Genomic DNA, 20,680 nt, shown 5'->3' with positions numbered 1-20,680 from the left:
TTGTGACCTCTGTATTACTGAATGCAGACATCGGAAAGACCAAGGTTCTGGAGCTCACGGCCTGCTGGTGTGGACATGTCCGCAGAAAATCCACAGTGGCCTCCTCCCCTGGGCTTCACAGGGACTGGGGCTGCTGCGGGCCGACCGAATAGGCTAAAGATGGGAGAGGGCATAGCTGCGGCAAAGGGCTTGTGAGCTCTGGGACTGGCACCAGGCTGGCGAGCAGGTCTCTCGTCCGGGAGCTCCCCCTAGAGGCGGAAGCCTGGAGCCCCAGCTCGCCTCTCTGGGAGGTGAGCGCGCCAGACTCGGTTTCTTGGGCTGCCCCACAGACGGAACCTGGGGCTTCAGAACTAAAGGCAGCAGCGCCTCGCTTCGCGGCCGGACAGCCTCCCAGTGCACCGCCCTGGGCCGGAAGTCACCCAGCCGTTGCTTCCTCACTCGAAGGCGTGGTGCAGGGTTGGCGGTCCCGCCGGATGGGCGGTTGAAGAGGGAGCAGAGCAACCCCGGGGACTTTCTTTGAGGCGGCAAGGCCGCGGAGGGCGCGGGGTGAAGGGTAGGCGCACGTGGAAAGGGAAGAGGAACGCACCTGGCATCTGAGGAGCGCGGCCGTTCCTAGAGGCGCCTGAGCTGCGCGCGCAGCCGTGAAGCGTCCGCGTGGGGGCGGACCCTTAAAGGGGCCGCAGCGGAGGAGCCGGGAGTCCGCGGAGAACTTGGGTTACCCGGGGTTGGGGGCGGGTGAGGATCGCAAGGTTGCTCCAACTCCCCCTCAACAACGCTGCCCCGGGTAGTGATGGGTGCCAGGCCGCAGAAGACCAGGCCGAATCTGGTCGACTCGGCCAGAGTAGAGCCTCCCTGGGAACCCAGTCTGCGGGCCGGCCCCGTGATCGATCCCGAGTTTAAGTGTGCCTTCGTGTGTGCAGTTCGCGGCGCTATGGCTCACGTCGGCTCCCGCAAGCGCTCTAGGAGTCGCAGCCGTTCCCGGGGGCGAGGGTCGGAAAAGAAAAGGAAGAAGAGCAGTAAGGACGCCCGGAGGAGCTGCTCGGCTTCGAGATCCCAAAGCCGCAAGGCCAGCATCACCTCCTCTGGGGCTGAGGGTGAGGACCAGAGGGAATGGGAAAGGGATGAGGGAACTTCAGGGAGGAAGTTGCAGGCAGTCGGGAGGGCTTCTCCAGACTGACTTTTGGAAAATCGCAGGGAGCACTATTCAGAGGGACACAAGAGTGTCCTCGCTATCTGGAATGAAAGACGCTCAGAATCCTCAGAATCCAGGGGCTGGGCCAACCCATTGAATACGGAGTGAAGCGAGCACTTTATCATAATTTTGGTGTAGCAGGGCCTAAGATGTGGGTGCTGGCCACCTTGCTCCTGGGCAGACAGTGTGCGGCGTCGAGAAAGTGCCTCTCCACAGCGTGCTGAAGCCCTGCCAGGAGGTAGTCAGCCTGAGCCTGCTATAGGCCAGAGCAAGGGGACGAAGGTTTACTTCTTCCCCTCCTGGCCTTCCAGCCTCACCTTCTCCCTGCATCACAGAGAGAAGCAAGCACAAGGCCCGGAGGAGACCACGATCCAGCTCCTCCTCCTCTTCTTCCAGTTCTTCTAGCTCCTCTTCCTCTTCGTCCTCCTCCTCTTCCTCCAGCGATGGCCGGAAGAAGCGGGGGAAGCACAAGGACAAGAAGAGGAAGAAGAAGAAGAAAAGGAAGAAGAAGCTGAAGAAGAGAGGCAAGGAGAAGGCCAGAATGCAGCAGGCTGAGGCTCTGCCCGGACCCTCGCTGGACCAGTGGCACAGAGCAGCCAAGGAGGAAGAGGATGGCCCAGGTACTGCGCTGCCCGCTGTGCAGGGCGGGGAGGGTCCTCTCCCTGAGGCTCTGCCACCGCCTCCCTGCCATCTTACCTTCCAGTCCTGACGGACGAGCAGAAGTCCCGCATCCAGGCCATGAAGCCCATGACCAAGGAGGAGTGGGATGCCCGGCAGAGCGTCATCCGCAAGGTGGTGGACCCGGAGACAGGACGCACCAGGTGGGGCACGCTGGCCCCAGACTGCACTCTCAGGAGGAGGGATGGGGGCTGCTGCTGCTCTAAACAGGCTGACGACCAGGGGAAAAGTCCCTTGTTGATGAGACTTCTCAGGCCATTGCTCCCTATTGGCTGAAGTAGGCAATTGCAGGGGCTGGAAAGGCCTTGAGGGAGGGTCTTCAAAGAGCCACAGCTGGCCTGTCTGATGGCAGAGCTACCCTCTGTCCTCATCTCTGTGGCAAGGGAGGGAGGTGAGGAGGGAGGAGTGGGAGTGGCCAGCAGGGTGTGGCAGCCTGCTCAAGGAGGTGGTGGGGCCTGGGCCTGGCACCCCTCTGCCGGGTGCTTCTGGTTCTGGTGCTCTGGCCTCTCAGTTAAGAGGCTCAGCCTGCCCACTCCCATCCCCAGGCTCATTAAGGGAGACGGCGAGGTCTTAGAAGAAATCGTCACCAAGGAACGACAGAGAGAGATCAATAAGGTGGGTGTCGCCCCCTTACCCAGGCCCACCCCCAGCTCTTCTTCTGACCTATCCCCTCCTGTGTGCTTTCTTCCCCAGCAAGCCACCCGAGGGGACGGCCTGGCCTTCCAGATGAGAGCAGGGCTCCTGCCCTGAGGCCCCCGTGGCCCCCATCCAAGGCCTGCTACACATGGTGTTGGCACGACCTGGAGGCTGGCCTCAGGGTGGACAGTGGGGAGCCCGCTGGGTGTTCTTTCTCCTGCAGACCAGCCTCTGGCCCAGCCTCCTCTGCAATGCAGGGAGTGGAGGTCGGGGGTCACTGGCCAAGTCAGCTCCCCCATCTCCCGAAAGAGCGCACCTTCCCAGATATTAAATGTTCCCTGGTTGGAGACATCTTCTGTGTTGTTGCTTTTTGTGCTGAGGGGGAGGGAAGGAGGCAACCCGACTTCAGGGCAAAGATAAGGACTCTGGGAGCTTTGGTGGGGGGCACACACCAGCTACTCTTGCGGTCCTCACCCTCAGGTCAGCCGGCCTGGACCAGAGCCCCACTCCACCCCAGCTGAATCCCAAACCCTCGGCTCTTAAGCTGATTTCCTCAGGCCTGGAGGGAGGCTGCTACCCTTGCTGTTAACTCTGCAGATAAGAGAGTCCTGCTGGCCTGGGAGGAGTCCTGGCCCAGCTCACAGGCTGTGTCCTCTGTGAGGCAGAGGCTGACAGCACCCATTTTCATCACTGGATTGCTGTGAGGACAGAGTGAGTTCATACCCAGGAAGGGGCTAGAAGGAAGCCCAGCAGAGAGAAGGCCCATGGGAGTGTGTTGGTATTGTGAGCACAGCTGACACTGTGTCCTGGGAAGGACTGCCTTTACCTCCTAGGGCAGGCTGCACCCCCCACCCAGCCCCCACCCCCAGTGCTCTGGTGGCCGGCGCAGTACTGAGACCCAGAAGGAAGCCTTCCTGCTTCTTTAATCAGTGTAACAGATGACAACACAGTACACAGAGCACACTCAGGCCCGATGGAGCAGGGACAGCAAGGGCGGGTGGGGATACGTCGGGACACCGCTCACAGGCGGCCCAGACAGACAAGACAGACAGACGGGTTGAGACGTGAAGGCTGTGACGTGGCAGGTGGGCAGGCAGGCGGTTCAGACCGAGCTGGGAAGGGGGCATAGGGTCTCTGCAGAATCCCTCTTTAGAAATCAAAGAGAAGGCAGGTGGTGGGGTCTGGGAGTGGCGGGCTGAGGCTCAGTCCTGGGGGTGGGGGGGCTGGGACTAAGGCTTCTACTCTAACAGGCCTGGGGTGGGGTGGCAGTCAGCAAGGCCTGCCTCACCCTTTGGTTATGACTGGTCGGGCCTGAGCCCTGCAGCTCAGCACCCAATGCTGTAAACATTTTTGGTATTTTAAAGGACTCTGTCCTCCCTCTCTTAGTTTCTGAAAAACTGGTGCTTCCTTAAGAGGATAATGTGCCAAGAGGAATCTGAAGGGAGGCAGGAAGCCGACCTGGATATAGAAGAGAGACGTCCACGGGGAGGGTGGGCTGCCCACCTCACCATCTATGGCTGAGGGCCGCTGGGAGAGGCCCAGACTATTGCTGTTGTCCTTGGCATGGCTGGCAGCTGGGTAGGCAGGCGGGGAGCTCGGAGCTGTGGGGCAGTGGCCCACTGGGAGAGGCCGAGCTCACTGCCCACCCAGCCTCCTGGGGCTGGCGGCCTCCAGGCCTTTATTGCAGGCGGGCCAAGACTCTTGCAGGTGCTCCTCCATCCAGATGGCTGCTCACCGAGGCGACAGGCGAGATGGGGTGAGGTGGGACCGACAGGAGGAGGCACTGGCCACGGGGCCCCTGGCTGGGGCTGTGATTGTCGGGCCGAGTGTTTCCCGCTGGGAGCAGGGGGTTAGATATTGCACTTTCACTGCAACAGTTACATTAAAACTTGGTCCATAAAATAATCGTCGCTTTATACATAATGCCGGAAACAACAAAAAGCTACATCTTAAGTATTAATAAATCCTGAAGGTCCCATCCCTCCAGACATTTTTCTCTGCACAAAATAAATAGCTTTCACTCTGTACAGACCCACTTTGGCAGAACATTTACATGACCCTTTGGCTGTACATATCTACACACGGGAAAATGTTAACATCCGTCTGCGTGCCTCACCATCCCAGCCCGTGAGGCCCCGAGGCTGTATCCAGGTTGGCAGCCGCTTCTCACAGAAGGAGCCTGGATGTTGGACGGCTGGCTAAAGCCTGGCAGGCTCCCCTGTCATGAAGGGGGTGGAGGAGCAGCAGAGGGGCCGCCTGGAGCCAAGGCCACAGCTGAGATCGCGGTCAGTTCTGGGGAGGGAGGGCTGATACTCAGACCCAGCGCACAGGACAGCATGGTCCTTACCAGGTGGGAAATGTAGTCATGGCTGCCTGCCCTTAAGCTAACTAAGCGAGTTGTGGCTTCTTAGATTCGGCATCGAAACAGAATTGGCATTAACCAAAAAAAAAAAAAAAAAAAAACTAAGGGTGTGCCCCATTCACCCCAGAGTAGAAATTCTGTGGAATTAACGGGGCTCGGGTGAGGCAGAGAGGCCACGCCCTGCTGCCTGGGCAGCGGACAGGGCCCTGGGACCCAGAACCAGGCTGGACTCCGTCACAGTGCTGGGTGTTTTCATGTGGAGGGGCTGCGTTTGGTACAGAAAGAGTTAAGAAAAGGAAGCAGCCAAGGATTGCTCTTTTAAAAAAACCTCATAGAAATCAGATTGGAGAAGTAGAAAGGTGTAGAAACGCGGAAGGGAGGGCCGAGGCGTGGAGCCTTGGCTGATGGCAGGCAAGGAGAAGAGGCCAGGCCTGTCCAGGCCCCGCAGCCCCAGGCGAGGCTTCTCAGGAGCCACTTGGCTTCACCGACTGACCTGGCAGCCTGACCTGTGCCCAGGGCAGAGATGGCTTCAGGCCCACAGCTGAACTGGGCTCCAGATGGGGCAGGTGGAAGAGGCTGGGGTCTGGGGCTGCCATGGGTTCATGGGCCAGGCAGGGCGGCAGAAATTATGATATGGCCTTTCTCTCCTATTTGTACAAGGATTCTCCGCCCTGGAGCCTTCTGTGAGGCGGCAGGTCTTGGATGGGCAAACGTTGAATTTTCATGCATGTCCATTAGTCTGTAGCCATAGGAGATGGTGATGAATCTCCACGCTCAAAAATCAGTGCAAAACCAGTGAGGTCAAACAGTTGAGTAACTCGAGTCAACAAGAAGCAGGCTGTCCCCCTGTTGCAGCTGCTACCAAGTGGGAGGGGACCTGGGGGTCAGGGCGAGCAAATGGATGGGAGGTGCCCAGGCCTGGCATCAGAATGCGGGGACGTCAATGCAGGGCAAGCGTCCAGGAGCGCCTTCTGGCCAGTCCACGTTGGGAGTCCTGGTCCCCGGGTCTTCCCAGGGATGGTCGTCCTGCCAACTTCCACGACTAGCTGGAACCCCGCAAACCCTAAAGTGTGAGGTTGGGTTGGGAGGGCTGTGTCTGGCACAGCCCGTGTCCTCTGCCGGGTCCTGGGACGAGCTTTGCCCCAGCCGACCGTAAGTGCCCAGGCCAGGCCTCCTGGCAGGGCGGGCCGCCCTGGCCTAGCACCATGGAGACCACAGCGCCTCGCTCCCGGCGCCCTACTTGGGGCCCGCGGCTGTGCCGGGCTCTGGCCGGCCGGCCAAGGTGCGGCCCCAGCAGCCGGCCGCCATGCTCATGCTGCGCTGTCCCCGCTGCTCGCTGTCCGCCTGGCTCTGTGTCCGCTCGTGCGGCCGGGGGCCGGGGCCGCTGGGCTGGGCCGAAATGGTGCGGAGCAGGTGGTTCCGGGAGCGCAGGAAGTCGCCTTGGCCCGGCAGGCCGAAGCTGCCCTTGCGCAGCGCCATGCGGGTGGCCGCGTTGCGGGCTGGCCGCGCCCGGTGGTTGTACTTGAGCTGGGCCAAGTGGGCCGCGTAGCCGTCGGTGATGAACTGCGGGTGAGGGCAGCGGGAAGCACGGCGGTCAGGGGGCGGGACTCCGCGTTGGCCCGGCAGTCGGTAGGCGGGGCGCCCAGGGCGGCGCGGCAGTCGGGAGGCGGGGCTCCGGGGGTGGCCCGGGGTGGGGGCGGGGCTCCGGGGTGGCCCGGCACTGGGGGGCGGGGCTCCCAGGGCGGCGCGGCAGTCGGGGGCGGGGCTGCCCGCCTGCCCCGCCTGCCCCGCCCACCTGAACGCCGCTCACCTGGCACTGCTGCTGCAGCTTCTTGGTGGGCCGGCCCACGATGTAGATCTGCATGGGGGACAGGCTGATGGAGCTGTAGACCGCGACGTCCTTGGTGGAGCCGTAGGCCGCGTGCACGCGCAGGTGCAGCTGTGGGCGAGATCGGTGTGGGCGCAGGCTCAGCCCTTCCGCCCCCACCCCAACCCCCACCCCGCTCCTTTCCACCCGGGGACCCACCTCGGAGATGAGCAGCTTCAGGAAGTTGGCCTTGTGCCGCAGCGGGTCGTGCACCAGGCCGTCACAGAAGGACACCACGCCGTGGGGGAAGTTGTGCTGAGCCAACCACGCTACCACCCGCTGCTTCTGCATGTCAGGCCGGCCAGTCACGTAGATGATGAGGTAGCCCAGGTCCTGCCAGTGCCTGGGGGCGAGGGGCAGGCCTCGGTGTCCCACGGCCTCAGTGTCTTCCCTCTGGGGCTTCCTGGTCTCCTTGCCCAGTCAGCCCCACTAGTGGGCACAGGCTTCAACAGTAACAGCCCCAGCACGGTGCTCACTGCTCGGCTCTCACAATCCCCATTCCCACCCTCTGCAGCAGGTGTAACTGGTCTTGTTAGGAAAAGCCCCACTTCCCAGGTGAGGGAACTGAGCAAGAGATCCCAGCTGGGAAGTGGTGCTGCTGGCCCCTCCAAGCCACAGGGTCACTGCCCCCGTCCCGGCTCTGGCACCCAAGACCATCCTCTCTCTGCCCGGCCCCGAGCTACCTGCCTTCGAGCCCACCCGCTGCCCCTGGGGGCACTCACCGCACCACGTCCACAGCCCCAGCCCGCACTTTGGGGTCGCTGCCCATGATGGACACGCTGGCAGCGAAGGAGCCATCGATGCTGAAAACCACGAACTCCGTGCCCTTGGGCAGCACAGTGATGTAGCTGTCAGCAAACGTGTGGTCTCCCCTGGGAGGGGGTGGCTCGTCAGAACCCACTGGGACCCCCTCCTCCAGCCCCAGACGAGGTAGGCCCACCCTCTCCTTCCTCCCAGCTCCTACCTGACCACCATCTTGATGGGGTAGACACCCACACCTAGGCGATGGGTCTCAGGGATGGTGTAGGAGACACGCCCACTGCTGTTGGTCACCAGCGTGTCCAGGTACAGCCACTCACCTGAGGGCGGCTGCATCATGATGTGGACGTCCACCTGGAGCCAGGCAGGCCGGTCATGGGTGGCCATGCCCCTGACCTCCCCACCCCCCACTCTCCACCGCCCAGCCAGAGGGAGGTGGGACTGGGTGGGGCTCCCACAGGCTCCCCAGGTCTTTACCTTCTCCCCGGTCAGGGTGACCATGTCCAGGGGCCCGTACATGAACCGGCCCGTCAAGACCTGTGGGCCATCCTCGTTGGCAACCGCATCATTGATCCGGTGGTTGGCTGTCACATTCTGGGGGGGTGCAGGAGCAAGGTTGAGTCAGGGTTGGGGATGGAGGGGTGGCTGGGGTCTCCTGGGCTCAGCTCAAACTTCCCAGGGGCCTGGGGGTGATCATGGGCACAAGGTCAGATGGCCCAGGGTTCAAGTCCAGCTCGGCCACTGACCTACATGGCCTTGGTGTGAGTCCCTGTCTGTAAATGGGGGAGGATTTACACAGGATTTAATCCTCAGACTGTGAGGATTAAGTAAGACAGCACACATCTCTGGTGACTCAGTTTCCTCATCCTTAAAATGGGGTTTTCTCAGGAGGATTCAATAGGACAATAGCCCTAGGGCCGGGGCACCCAGAGGACCCCTCACCCGAAGCTTCACGTGGGTCCTCTTGCGCTGCCACTTCTCTCTCGGCTTCGAGGGGGTGAACACCGAGACCTCCTTGCCGTCCAGCTCCAAGATGCTGGAGTTGTCATGCCTCATGACCTGCGAGGGGACAGAGAGGGGTCACGGGGCAGACTCAAGCCTGGGACTTCCTGTTCTGTGGAGAGAGGCCAGCGGCCCTAGGGGCCCAACTAACCCTGTGAGGGTTTGGAGGACAAACCCCACTACCGTCCACCCTCTGGCCCCCCAGAATTCACATCTGTCCCATGAGGGTGTACATCCATTCACCCCGTCTCCACGGCTTCCTCTGCTGGAGCCAGAAAAGTGGGGTCCCCCACCGTCCTCATTTATGAAATGGGGCCGAGTCAGCTGCAGGGTCATTCAGGACCTGAGAGGTGTCAGTGTATCTGGTAGGGGGACTCTGGGTACCTGTCTCAGCAGGAAGGAGACCACGTCCGTCGACTCCCAGTAGCTGGCGTGGAAGAGGTGGGGCAGGGCCACGGTGGGGAAGGCCGTCAGGGCGTCGGGGCAGTACAGGGCGTAGTCGATCCGCTTCTGGCCCCACCACTTCGCAGCAACTGCCAAGAGGAGGGGACTGTGACTGGGCTGGGCCCCCGAGGGTCACCTGGCCCCTCAGGCCTGGCTCCACACAAAGACAAAACCCTCCTCTGACCAGGGAGCAGGACCACCACTAAAGCGAGTCTCCTTCTCCCAGGCTCAGCGACGGGAGCAGGCGAGAAGGCACAGGAGGCCAGGACAGCAGCAAGCGGCCCAAGTGCCCCAGGGAGGGGGAGTGGGGGCTGTGGCTCAGCAGGGAGGTGTGGAGTTAGAGGGGGAGGGGAAGAGCCCAGTGTGGAGGCAGGACTCCCTGGCCCTGGTCAACCCCTTGACGACCCCCGCCCTGGGCCTCATCACTGCCCTCTCCAGGCTTCCCCTGCACCCCTTGAATGCCCACCCCCCGCCCCCGAGGCCTCAAAACTGTGAAAGGCTCCCCAGAGTGGGAGTCTCAGTTCCTGGGCCTCAAAGCACAGGCCTGATGCCCTCAGCCCCTGGCAGGCAGAGTATGAAGTGAGGGCCTTCAGTCAGACAGAGCCTGTGTGCATATGTGCAGGTGAATCCGGCTCCCCCTTGGGGCTGGGGGGCTGCCCCAAGTTTGCAGAGAGCTTCCCCAGTGGCTGGAGGCCGGAGGTGCACTGGTTCAGGGTCGGAGCTCTCTGCCTGCAGCCTGCCTGATAGGTAGGTGACGCCGGTCCTCACCCAGCCTCCGTCCATCCCACCCCCGGCTCCCAGCCCCCAGCTAATTCCAGCGGCTCCTGCCTCCTCCCTGGAAGTCAGGGTGCTCCCAGCCCAAGCTCCAGCTCCCTGGTTAGGTGTCAGCGGGGCCCTGGAGGTGAGATGTGTCTGGAAATCAAAGCATGACCCCAATTAGAGGAGGAGCATGTGTGCGCATGGAGGCCTGTGGTGCCCGGTACCTTCAGGGATGTCCAAGTCGGGGAGGCGAGGGGCCCTCTCCCGTTTGCCCAGGGTGGAGGGGGCTGGATGGGGGAGGGCAAGTAGGGACAGGCGCCTGATGCTGGGGGTGTGGCTGAGTGGAGCTGGGGCCTCTGAGGAGCAAGAACAACGGGAGGGGCTCAGCCATGCTGGGGCTACCACGCCAGCCAGCCTTAGCCTAGACCCTCTGCTCTGACAGGCGGCTAGGGAGCCAGTCACGTGGCAGGGAGGCCGGCAGGGGTTGCTGGCCCCGGCAAGAGTGAGAGGGGATGGTCCAGACTCTGCTTCCAGCTGCTAAGCAGATGGAAGGAACCAAGGAGGCCAGGGTGATCCACCCTCTGGGGTGGCAAGAGGGGCCGCGCACAGGAGACCTCGCTTCCTTGGCTCCCCTGGGCCGCCCCTCCAGCTTCTCCAGAAATGGCCCCCAGCTGTCTCCCTCAAGGAACATCTGCCCCACTGGGGCTAGGACCCCTCCTCACAGACCCATCACCCTGCAGCTGAGGCAGCACCACTGATCTCCTACCGGCTGGACTTGGCTCCCCACTCAGGGCCACCCCTTTCGTATGCTCCTTCCTTCCACGGTTCTCGATGGACACTGGGGCTGGATCACTCTTCACTGTGGGGCCATCCTGAGCATCATAAGGTGTTTAGCAGGTCTCTACCCACCAGATGCCAGTGGCACCCACCCCAGTAGTCTCTAACTGTCCTCTGGGGGGCATAATGGGCCCGGTTGACACCAGCCGCAACAGGACAGAGCCCGCAGCTCTGATGGGTGGGTAGCGCTGCTGCACTCACTCTGGGCGATGCCAGATGCCGTGTAGCTCTCAGCCATGCCTGACACCTGGCTGGCGATGCTGATCTCGCTGGCCCGGCGGAAACCTCGGGTGCTGGGGGCTGAACCAGGTGAGGAGGGGGCCGCGTGCTCTTGGAAGACCGTGTTGTGGGCCTGGAGTGCCTCTGCTGCAGGTGGACAGGGACCAGAGACCAGGGGTAAGGAGGCCTTGCCCAGCCCGGCCCCGAGACCCCCGAGCAGGGGTGCTCGGTGTGTGCCAGGGCTGGGGCAGGCCAGCGCGGCAGCTGTGCCAGGCAAGGCCAACACCCCCAGCTGCAGAGGAGTGGGGGGCATCTGAGCACAACTGGCAGACAGGATGGGCCCATGCGTGCCAGGGCCTGCCTGTTCAGGGTCGAGAGGGCAGGGCTCAGAGCTGAGGCAGAGAGAAGGGAGGGCTGGGGGCAGGGCTGGACAGACGACCAATACAGACACAGTGGGCAGGGAGGCAAGGCGGCCAGGCTCACGCCCCACCCCGGCCACCCTTCCAGTCTCTTGGCCTAGTCTAGCCTTCTTGGCCTCTGGGGCCCGGCCTGGCCTGACCCACAGCCCATGGCAACTGGGTTTGGGGGTGCTAATGACAGGGGACTGGGATGGCTTCCCAGGCATGTCCTAGGCGGAGGACTGAGCAAATGAGACAGCATCCTGCATGCCCCTCACACATGGGCCACACGAGCCACCCCCGGATGGGCATCTAGGGACAAAGGAAGAGGGCTGAGGGCTCCAGCCAGGCTCACTTGGGCCTGGGCTGAGGGTGGGCCAGAGGACCCACCTCTAGACAGGAGCAGGAGTGTCTGGACCTCCTCAGGGAGGGAGGGAGTGGGGCGTCGAGAATCCAACCCCATGCCGGGACCGAAGGCTTCTCCTAGGGGGCAGGTGGGTCCCAGAGGGCCCGAGGCATCATCCCAAACTCTGGCTGCCCCTGCTGGTAGCCTCACCAGTGGGGGACAGAGCACTTAGGCTGACACCTGTGCTGGGTGACCCGGGGACAGCTGCTCTCCTCTCTGGGCTCCTTCTTTGCTTTGAGTCCCCTCCCTGCTCTGCCCCGTGCCAAGACCGCTCCCAGGGACCTGTCCTGCCCGGTCTCCGTTCCTCGCCACAGTCCCCCAAACTCTGGGTGGCAGAGGAGTGGGTGGGGGGTCCCTGAGGACCAGCGGTCAGCCAGCGAAGCAGACACCACCACAAGCAGGGGGGTTACACACACTCAGCGCAGCCCGGGCGGGGCCCGTCTTGCGAGGTGAGCGCGGGCACGGGGATACTGGTTTCCAGGAAGCCGTCCCCGGGAGGGAGAGGGGCCAGGGGGCCGCCCTCCAAGACCAGCTCGGGGTTTCTCTGCACGGTCTCGACTGGAGGCAGACGGGGAGAGAACAGAGGACAAGAACAGACACTCGTGTGGACGCTCCGACAGACACAGGGCTCCTCAAGGACCAAGACAGGACTGGGACACACGGGGGGCAGGAGGGACGGGCCGTTACCCAGGAGGGATGAGATGGACCACGGGCAGCCCTCGTTTACGTGACTAATCTCCAGGCCAGGTGACCTGGAAGTTCTGGGCCAATCGCCTGCCATGGGGGAACCTTCACAGGGCGGGACGCAGGCCCAGACTCTGCCAGGGTCCCTTGGGTCCTCAGCTCTGCCTTGGTGGGGCAGTGGGAGGGGAGCGGGGTCCCTGGCTCTGTGTTGTGTGTGGAGCAGTGGGAAGGGGGAGGAGGCCTGTGAAGGTGTCTCATGGAGCCGGGCCAACTCCCACCCTCCCCCAGGGCCGGGGCCGGTGGAGGCGGGGCGCAGGTTCTCTCACCCAGCAGCGTGGAGCAGCCGTCCCCCAGTGGGTAGCGCTGGTAGCGGGGGATGCTGAAAGGCGGCAGGGCGTGGAATCGCCGCTCCAGCAGCGGCTCCAGGCGCGAGGCCGACGGGTCAGCGGGGTGGAAGAGGTTGTAGACTTGCTGGCAGGCGGGCCGCAGCTGGAAAACTGAGGGCGGGGCGGAGCCGCAGAGCCTGGAGTTAGCTCCGCCCTAAGGAGGCGGGGCCTAAAGCCGGCTAAGGTCCGGTGGGGTGGGGTGGGGTGGGGTGGGATGGCACTGGGGTTTTAGGAGACAAAGAAACCCAAAACTGCGTCTCCATCGATTTGGGGTTCTGTTTGGGCCACTGTCCCTTTATTAACCAAATTTGTTTTAATTAAGAAAATTATGTTAGTGGTAAAAAAAAAATTTTTTTTATAGGGATACATATACCATTTAAGACTTATAACAGAAAGCTCCTCTCCACCCCAGAGCGCTAAGGCTAGAGCCCTACCTGCAAACCCTGGGGAGGCCCGAGAAGGCTAGAGCCTGCTCATACACTCTGATTGAAAATGTTTCCAGGCTGTGCGCTTCCGAACATTTTGCAGTTGTTGGGAAGATGCCCTGGTGGTCAAGTGGTTAAGAATCTGCCTGCCTGTCCAGCGGACACAGGGTTTTTGAGTCCTCGTCTAGGAAGATCCCACATGCCGCTGAGCAACTAAACCTGTGCTTCCCAACTATTGAGCCCGAGGGCTGCAACTATTGAAACTCAAGCACCTAGAGCCCATCCTCTGCAACAAAAGCCTTTGCTTGCTGCAACTAGATAAAGTGCAGCAATGAAGACCCAACACAACCAAAAAAAAAAAACACCTGCACACAAATAGAAATATAATCTATGCTTTTTGTACTTGACATTGTTTTTCATTTAACACAAAAAATGTTGGGAGTCTTTCATATGAATATTTTCATTGAGCCCCTTTCTTTTGAATTACACTGGGGCATTGCCTTGTATGGCTGTGCCAAAGTTGATTTAATCACAGCCTGCATCCCATTTAGGTTGTTTCAGGTTTTCCGTGATTACAGATGACGGTGCCCTGCCATCTCTGTCTCTTGAGTCTGTGCACTCATACGGGTGCACAGTGTCTTGCCCTTGGGCAGGTGTCTACAACCTCTCTGAGCCTCAGTTTCCCCCTGGGCCCCGCCCCCCCTCCCCCGCACAGCTCTTGTAGGATGGGAGGGAGCCCACACTGGTTGATTCTGGGGGCACTGGGCAGGGACCGCTGCTCTGACGGCTTCTTAACTGACACTTTTCCACCTCCCTGCGTGTGTTGTCTTGAGGAGGAACCTGGAGCAGCATGGCTGCGGTCCCTCTGGGGCTGGGAGGCCACTGCATCAGGGAGACTTCAAGGGTGCCTGGCTTCCTTATGGGAGACTGGGTCTGTCCTCATCTGATCCTGGGGCAGCCCTTTCCATCTCTGGACCTCAACTCCCAGACGTGCCTTGGAGATGAAATGAAACTGTGTTGGGAAATGGGGCTGGAGACTGAGCTGAGTTGAGGATGGAACAAAGGAGAGCCATGGGCCCTTGGTGAGGCAGGGGGTGCAGAAAGGAGGCTGATGCAGAAAGGGGCCTGAAATGTGGCCCTGGCCTTGTGACAGGGGTTCACTGAGATCCTCTGCCCAGCTCATGGACCCCTCCCTTCCCCTGCAGGGACTCTCACCATCCAGGGAGGGGATGACCGTCTTCCTCAAGGCAAGGACCAGCCCCAGGGGGCACCCGAAGAGGAAGAGGTCAGCGACCTCAAAGTCGAACTTGCCCACGGCCCCTGCACCATCCAGCATGGTGGAGCTGCTCGAGCGGCGGGAGCTGGGCTCGTTCCTCAGCACGCTGGCATGGAGGCTGCAGGTATGAGGTGGGGTGGGGAGACGAGTGAGGTCACATCATGGCCCTCCTCCGGGCTGGCCTGCCCTCAGCCTCCTGAAAGAGGCTCCTCGGGGGTCATCAGGCCCCACCAAAGCTTGAGCCCTGTGCAGTCCTGTGAGTGCAGCTGTCCAGCACCTGCTGGGACACCCCTGGTGACAGCAGGGCCCGGCCTCTCCAGGGAGCCCACTGCCTTTGGGACAGCCCTGGCTGGGACCATGCAGTCCCTGGTCAGTTCTGCCTGCTGACTCTGCCAATCCCTGCTTCTTCCCCTGCCCCAGTCAGTCTGTTCCCTACGACTCAGACGTGGATGGAGCCAGAGACTATTATACAGAGTGATGTAAGTCAGAGAAACAAATATCATGTATCAAGGCGTATATGTGGAATCTAGAAAAAGGGTACAGATGAACTTGTTTGTAAAGCAGAAACGGACACACAGACGTAGAGAACAAACATACAGCCTCCAAGGTGGCAAAGAGGAGGTGGAATGAATAGAGAGATTGGGATTGACATATATGCACTATCAATACTATGTATAAAACAGATAGGGCCTCCCTGGTGGCTCAGACGGTAAAGAATCTGCCTGCAATGTAGGAGACCCAGGTTTGGTCCCTGGGACAGGAAGATCCCCTGGAGGAGGGAAAGGCAACCCACTCTAGTATTCTTGCCTGGAGAATTTCATGGACAGAGGAGCTTTGTGGGCTATAGTCCATGGGGTCAAAAAGAGTCGAACAAGACTGAGTGACTAACACTTTCACTTACTTTTTTTCATAAAATAGATAACTAATGAAAACCTGCTGGATGGCCCAGGGAACTCTACTCAGTACTCTGTGGTAAGCTAAATGGGAAGGAAATCCAAAAAAGAGGGGATATATGTATACATATAGCTGATTCACTTGGCTGTGTATCAGAAACACAACATTGTAAAGCAACTGTATCCCAATTTAAAATATATATATATATACATATATATATATATATGACTTCGCTGGTAGCTCAGCTGGTAAAGAATCCACCTGCAATGCAGGGACCCCAGTTCAATTTCTGGGTGGGGAGGATCCCCTGGAAAAGGGATGGGCTGCCCACTCTAGTATTCTTGGGCTTCCCTGGTGGTTCAGATGGTAAAGAATCCACCTGCAATGTGGGAGTCCTAGGTTCAATCCCTGGGTTGGGAAGATCCCCTGGAGGAGGGCATGGCTACCCACTCTAGTATTCTTGCCTGGAGAATCCCACAGACAGAGGAGCCTGGTGGGCTACAGTCCATGGGATTGCAAAGAGTCGGACACAACTGAGCGACTAAGCATAGCACAGCATGGCATGACCATTAAAAAAAAAAAGACCACAGTTGCACCCAGCACCTTCTCTTGGCTGAAGAACGGTGGGCCTAGCCTGGGGATCCCAGGACCTAGGTCAGGGGGCCTTCAGGTCTCTCACACTGGCCATCAGCACCACCTGGTCTGTGGCCCCCCATCTTAGAGTCCCCATCCTCACCCAGTGGGGGCCTCCCCACCCACCTGGACAGGAAGGCCTGGTGCTGCTGGATGGTGTCCAGCTCATAGGTGGACGAGTCACTCCTCTTGCGGGGTAGCTGCCGTTTGGGGTCTTCAGCGCCGTTGCTCCGGGGGATGTCGATGTTGCTGCGGCTCAGATGCCGGCTGCTCTCCAGGTTGCTGCCATGTGCCGCATTGACCGTCGAGCCGGGGGACAGCAAGTCAGCATCCTGGAATGGCCCCACACAGGTTCACTGCCCAGTGGCCACTGGCCTGGCCCCCTCTTCAGTGTCGTGGGAGCTGAGTCTCCCCTCCTGACCCTAGGCCTGCGGCAGCTTCTCACCCAAGCTGGGGAAGGAAAGTCCCGGTCCCTGTGTGCCCTATGGTCCCCCCACCACCTTTACTCCTGGCCCAGCCTGCCCATCTGGGCCTTGCTGACTTCCCACTGATCCTGCTGCCTCGCCCAGCCCACCAGGCTGCTTGCTACTCTGCAGGGGTGGGACCTTGGGTCCTTTCCCCTGCCAGAAGGCTCAGAGGATCCAGGCCCTCATGGTGATGGATCTGCTCTCCACGGTGCAGACCTGGCTTCACTGCCTGCTGAAACCGCTTGCACTCCTGTCTGGCCTCACTGCAGCTGTTCACCTGTGCCATGCATCTGTCCCCCACCTCTGGGCACCTGCGTTGGCAACCTCGACCCTTCCTTTTTACCGCAGGCCTCTGGGATGTTTGGAGCCAGAGGGTGACACAGTCTCCATCCTGAAGGTCCCCTGCTCTGGGGGCTGGAGGGAGCTCATACCTGCACGCTGGCCACACTGCCCCGGCGGCTGCTGCTCTGACTCTCAGACACCGGCTGGTTGCTGCAGCATAAGGCATCAAACGCCAGGATGCCCCCGACACAGTCCCCGATCAGGCAGACCTGGGTGGGGAGAGGTCCAGGGCCCTGAGCGCCCACCCTGCTTGCAGGGGTGCTGGCTGGGGAGAGCCCTGGGCCAGAGGACCAGGCCAGTCCACTCTGCAGGGGTTTCTGTCTCCCCTTCCCCCACCTCACAACTCACCTGCCCGTTGAAGGTCACGCCCTCCTGGGACTTGATGAAGTCCCCGTAGGCAAGGTTGGCTCGCTGAATCACTGTGGCAACGGCCTCCTGGTACTGGGGTGAGGAGGTTGCCAGCAGGGGCAGGGCAGCCAAGGGGATGTGGTCCTGGCTGCTGGACAGACAGCCTTCGTCGTGGCTGTAGGGGCTGAGGCTGGGGGAAGGGAACCCATCAGGAGAGAGCAGGTGGCTTCAGTTCAACCCAGGGGGCCCCCTCGCCCCTGACCCAAACATCAGAACTGGAGCTCCTTGACACCCTGAGAACCTTGGCCCTGACTCAGCAAACCGTGTGGGGATGCTTCCAGGCCAGGCGTGGGGAACAGGGCTGGAGAGTAATCTCAGAGGCAGGGCAGCATTCTCATACCACAGATGCAGAGACTGAGGCTCAGCTTTGGGCCCCAAACTCTAACCCCCCTGTATCCTCCTGGTGGCTCACATGGTAGAGAATCCGCCTGCAATGCAGGAGACCCGGGTTCAATCCCTGGCTTGGGAAGATTCCCCTGGAGAAAGGAACAGCTACCCACTCCAGTATTCTTGCCTAGAGAATTCCATGGACAGAGAAGCTTGGCGGGCTACAGTTCATGGGGTTGCAAAGATCTGGACACAACTAAGCGACTAACACTCTAACCCCAGCCATCTGCATGGGTTTTGCTGCCTCCCAACGGAACAAGTTAGACAGACAGCTGGTTTGGATGACGGGACCATGGTCCCAATATTACGTGGGGAGGTCTCTGACCCTTGGGGCCAGGGGAGGAGTGGAGCCTACACACTTACTCGGAGACGAGGGCAAAGGCATCAGAGCAGATGGGCGGGCAGGGCACCAGGCGGATGGCGAGGTGGCCCAGGGCACTGGGGTAGTGCACGCGCATGACGGTGTCGAACACAGTGGAGATGGTGTTGGCGTCTCCCTGCTTCGAGCTGGGGTCCCCGGCACCCGTGTCCAGGATGGTGCCTCCGTGCAACAGCAGCAGCAGCACATGGATTTTGGAGGGCGGTGCAGCCAGCGGAGGGCTGACCTCGTCCTATGTGGGTGGGGGGGGGGTTGGTGGGGGTCAACTCCCTGGGGACTCAGCTCTGTGCCCGGGCCGAGGTTTCTGTCGCGCTGGAGAAAGAGGCCTGTTGAGGCCCAATCACATCCTCTGAGAACCCCGATCTCAGTTCCTCTGCTCCGGGACCTGGTGCCCGATGCCTCAAGCCCTTCCCCTGGGGGTGGGGCCCAGCTGCTCCTCCCCGTCCGTCCTCTCTGCCTGCAGCCCAGCTCCTGGCCACTGACCTGACCAGGGTACAGAGGACATGGAGAGAGGGGTCTATTCCTTCCAAAGCACAAACTCTACTTCCCATCAAGGGGGCCCAGACAGGGGTTTCTGGGGCTTCTGGCCTTGGGGAGGAGGCAGAGGCTCAGTCCAGTGCTGGCCTTTGGGGTCAACCTGCCCTCCGTGTGTCTGGGTATCCAGGCATTGGACTGTCATAGGCTCACTTAAGAGGGGCTGGGGTCAGGGACTCAGCCTGGCTGCTCTGCCAACAGCACTGAGCTCTCATTCTATCTATACGGACTGTCCCTGGACTATGGCCTCCAGGCCCTGCCATTCCCAGACTCTAAGACCAAGGTCCTCAAAAGCAGAGATGTCCCAGCAGAGGAAAAGCCCCAGCACCTTAGAATAGAGAGGGCAATGTGGGTACCTCTATCTGAAACCCCTCCCCACCACCATTTCTGAGGAGTCATGTCCCCACCTCTTGCTGCTCAGCCCTGCTTGTGAGGTCCAAGTGAGACTTGCATGTATCCAACTGTTCCATTTCGAGACAAAGTGGCCCAGAGAGGCCAAAGGACTTATCTAAGGTCACACAGCATGTCAGTGACAAGCTGGACTGGAACCCAGAGCTCCTACCACCAGCTCAGTGCTCTTCTCCTACCCCAGACTGTAATCCCAGTCTCAGGGGCCTCTCCCTGCCCCCAACTCCTGGTGTGTGACTGCGGAAGGCCAGAGCCCAAGAGAAGCCACTCTTGAGTACTTGCCATGCCCATGTGATGTCAGCAAGTGTGGAGGTCGGGGAAGGGAGCTGAAGAGAGGGGCCTCTCCCTAAGGGGCTGAAGCCATCTGGAGGGCCCTTGGGGGTCAGCTGGCCCTGAACTGGGCCATTGGCTGGCAGGAGTGGGCAGCAGCAGGACCCAAGTGTCAATGCAGAGCCCAGGAGAGGGGTGGGCAGCACGGGCGCTGAGCCCAGTGACCAGTGAGGCCACAGGAACAGATTGGGCTAGACTGGGAGCCTTTGAGCAGCAGAGGGCTTTGGGTGAGAGGAAGGCTGATGGGCAGGCGGTCCTCGGCCTGGAGTGGAAATAAGACTGGGTTGCATCAATCCCCAGGAGGGGCCTGGTCATCAGCCAGTCATGGGCCTTGGGGCCTAGGCAAGAATGCACACCCAGCAGAGCTTGGGTCCAACTCCTGTCTCTTCCGAGGGCTGCACATGGCTGCTGGGGCTGGGAGGGAGTGAACTCATGGCCTGAGGCATGGCGGGGTCATTGGCTGCCCGATGGGCTCAAAGATTAATCAATATGGTCAGGCGAGGGGCTCGTGGAAGGAATGTATTTGAGCAGCCTCCTGGTCACCCAGACATGCCCTTAGTCACCTGGGCTGGGCAGGGCTGGGCAGTGGGGGGAGCCTGCCTGGGCCTGGCTGCCAGGACCCAGCACTGACCAACCCAACACACAACTTTCCTCCTGTACAAACTGCTTTCTACCAGGGCATGCCCTGCCTGAGACTCGAACCCTAGTGGGAACACAGCCCTCGGGAGGCAGGGCCCGGGAGCCAGCTCTGGGGAGCCAGGATGGCCCCATCAGTGACTCTGTAAAGCCGTCCTCCTTCCCCGAGTTTGGGAGAGGAGCTCCGGTTTGGGGGCTGTTGCAAGCAAAGGGATCCGACTCAGGATGGCGGTACTCCAGAACCGGTGCTGGGCCCAAATGCGCATCCACAGGCAGATCCAGAGCCCAAGGCCCCTTCTGCCCCTCCCCGGCGGGGTGGTGGGGGAGGCGGCTGTCAGAGCTGTGTGCACCAAAGGGGAGGAGGGGGTTCGTTTTGCCTTATCGCCATTAACTGGCAACCAGAAATCAACTCCCCTGGTCCCAGTTACCCTTCTAGGAAAGCTTGCTTCGACCTTAGACCTCAAAGAGAACCCCAAGAGGAGAGGGCAGTGTGGATGCCCCCCATCAACCCCTAGTCCAAACTCCCCAGGGGTCCTGAGTCCCCAGGGGTACCATCTCTACCTTGGGCAGCTAGAGGCCAGAGCAGCGCGGTGACCCTGTTCCACCCCGGCTCCTGCCTGAACGCAAACAGCTCTGACTGCCCGCAGGTGGAGGAGCAGAAGGGGCGTGAGCTCCGTGCAAAGAACCCCCAAAGTGGACACAGGCGCTCTACCAAGACAGCTTTATTGCACACTGAGAGCAGGGCGGCCACAGCCAGCCACATCACTTCTGCCCAGGTGACTTTTGTTTCCTCCCCTTCCATCTTTTTATCTTCAGGGACTTCAGACAGGTTGAGCACAAGGTGAAGATCTTATTTTTGATCTGGAATTTACAAGTTTCTCATTTTACTCTCCAGGGTTGGAGCAGGGGCAAGGCCTTCCTTGGGGGGGAGT

At 60.7% G+C, this 20,680-nt stretch overlaps 2 protein-coding genes across 36 annotated transcripts in view; one reads left to right on the top strand and one right to left on the bottom strand.

The window, feature by feature from the left end:
- The first annotated feature begins 421 nt into the window (after positions 1-421).
- ARL6IP4 (ADP ribosylation factor like GTPase 6 interacting protein 4) lies at positions 422-2,857 on the top strand. Of its 7 annotated transcripts, XM_027956445.3 has the most exons (6): positions 422-553; positions 921-1,094; positions 1,528-1,812; positions 1,896-2,013; positions 2,416-2,485; positions 2,564-2,857. In XM_027956445.3, exons 2-6 carry the CDS (start codon positions 932-934, stop codon positions 2,618-2,620), a joined length of 693 nt encoding a protein of 230 aa, XP_027812246.1. In that variant the 5' UTR covers positions 422-553; positions 921-931; the 3' UTR covers positions 2,621-2,857. The 7 variants fall into 7 exon arrangements, with proteins under 7 accessions (XP_027812246.1, XP_027812245.1, XP_027812244.1 ...); XM_027956444.3 differs by having other exon boundaries at positions 2,416-2,857; XM_027956443.3 differs by having other exon boundaries at positions 1,504-1,812; positions 2,416-2,857.
- Positions 2,858-3,411: 554 nt separating this feature from the next.
- The window catches only part of PITPNM2 (phosphatidylinositol transfer protein membrane associated 2), a 158,325-nt gene continuing 141,056 nt past the window's right edge, over positions 3,412-20,680 (bottom strand). For 21 of the 29 annotated variants that reach the window (XM_060401106.1, XM_060401114.1, XM_060401108.1 and 18 more), the window contains 17 exons: positions 17,825-18,072; positions 17,015-17,204; positions 16,756-16,875; positions 15,984-16,189; positions 14,270-14,448; positions 12,570-12,740; positions 11,974-12,117; positions 10,738-10,902; positions 9,924-10,055; positions 8,881-9,029; positions 8,437-8,553; positions 7,972-8,088; positions 7,700-7,848; positions 7,458-7,607; positions 6,895-7,078; positions 6,679-6,807; positions 3,412-6,431 (listed from right to left, as the gene is read on the bottom strand). In XM_060401106.1, the coding sequence (XP_060257089.1) occupies positions 6,105-6,431; positions 6,679-6,807; positions 6,895-7,078; positions 7,458-7,607; positions 7,700-7,848; positions 7,972-8,088; positions 8,437-8,553; positions 8,881-9,029; positions 9,924-10,055; positions 10,738-10,902; positions 11,974-12,117; positions 12,570-12,740; positions 14,270-14,448; positions 15,984-16,189; positions 16,756-16,875; positions 17,015-17,204; positions 17,825-18,072 (2,877 nt within the window). In that variant the 3' untranslated portion in view covers positions 3,412-6,104. Of the gene's footprint in view, positions 6,432-6,678; positions 6,808-6,894; positions 7,079-7,457; positions 7,608-7,699; positions 7,849-7,971; positions 8,089-8,436; positions 8,554-8,880; positions 9,030-9,923; positions 10,056-10,737; positions 10,903-11,973; positions 12,118-12,569; positions 12,741-14,269; positions 14,449-15,983; positions 16,190-16,755; positions 16,876-17,014; positions 17,205-17,824; positions 18,073-20,455; positions 20,610-20,680 lie in introns of those variants that run through there. The other 8 variants (XM_027956434.3, XM_042234568.2, XM_027956435.3 and 5 more) reach the window with 5 other exon arrangements.

The sequence above is a fragment of the Ovis aries genome, chromosome 17, assembly GCF_016772045.2.
Source record: "Ovis aries strain OAR_USU_Benz2616 breed Rambouillet chromosome 17, ARS-UI_Ramb_v3.0, whole genome shotgun sequence".
NCBI classification, from domain to species: Eukaryota; Metazoa; Chordata; class Mammalia; order Artiodactyla; family Bovidae; genus Ovis; species Ovis aries.
This window is presented reverse-complemented; position numbering and strand designations above follow the sequence as displayed.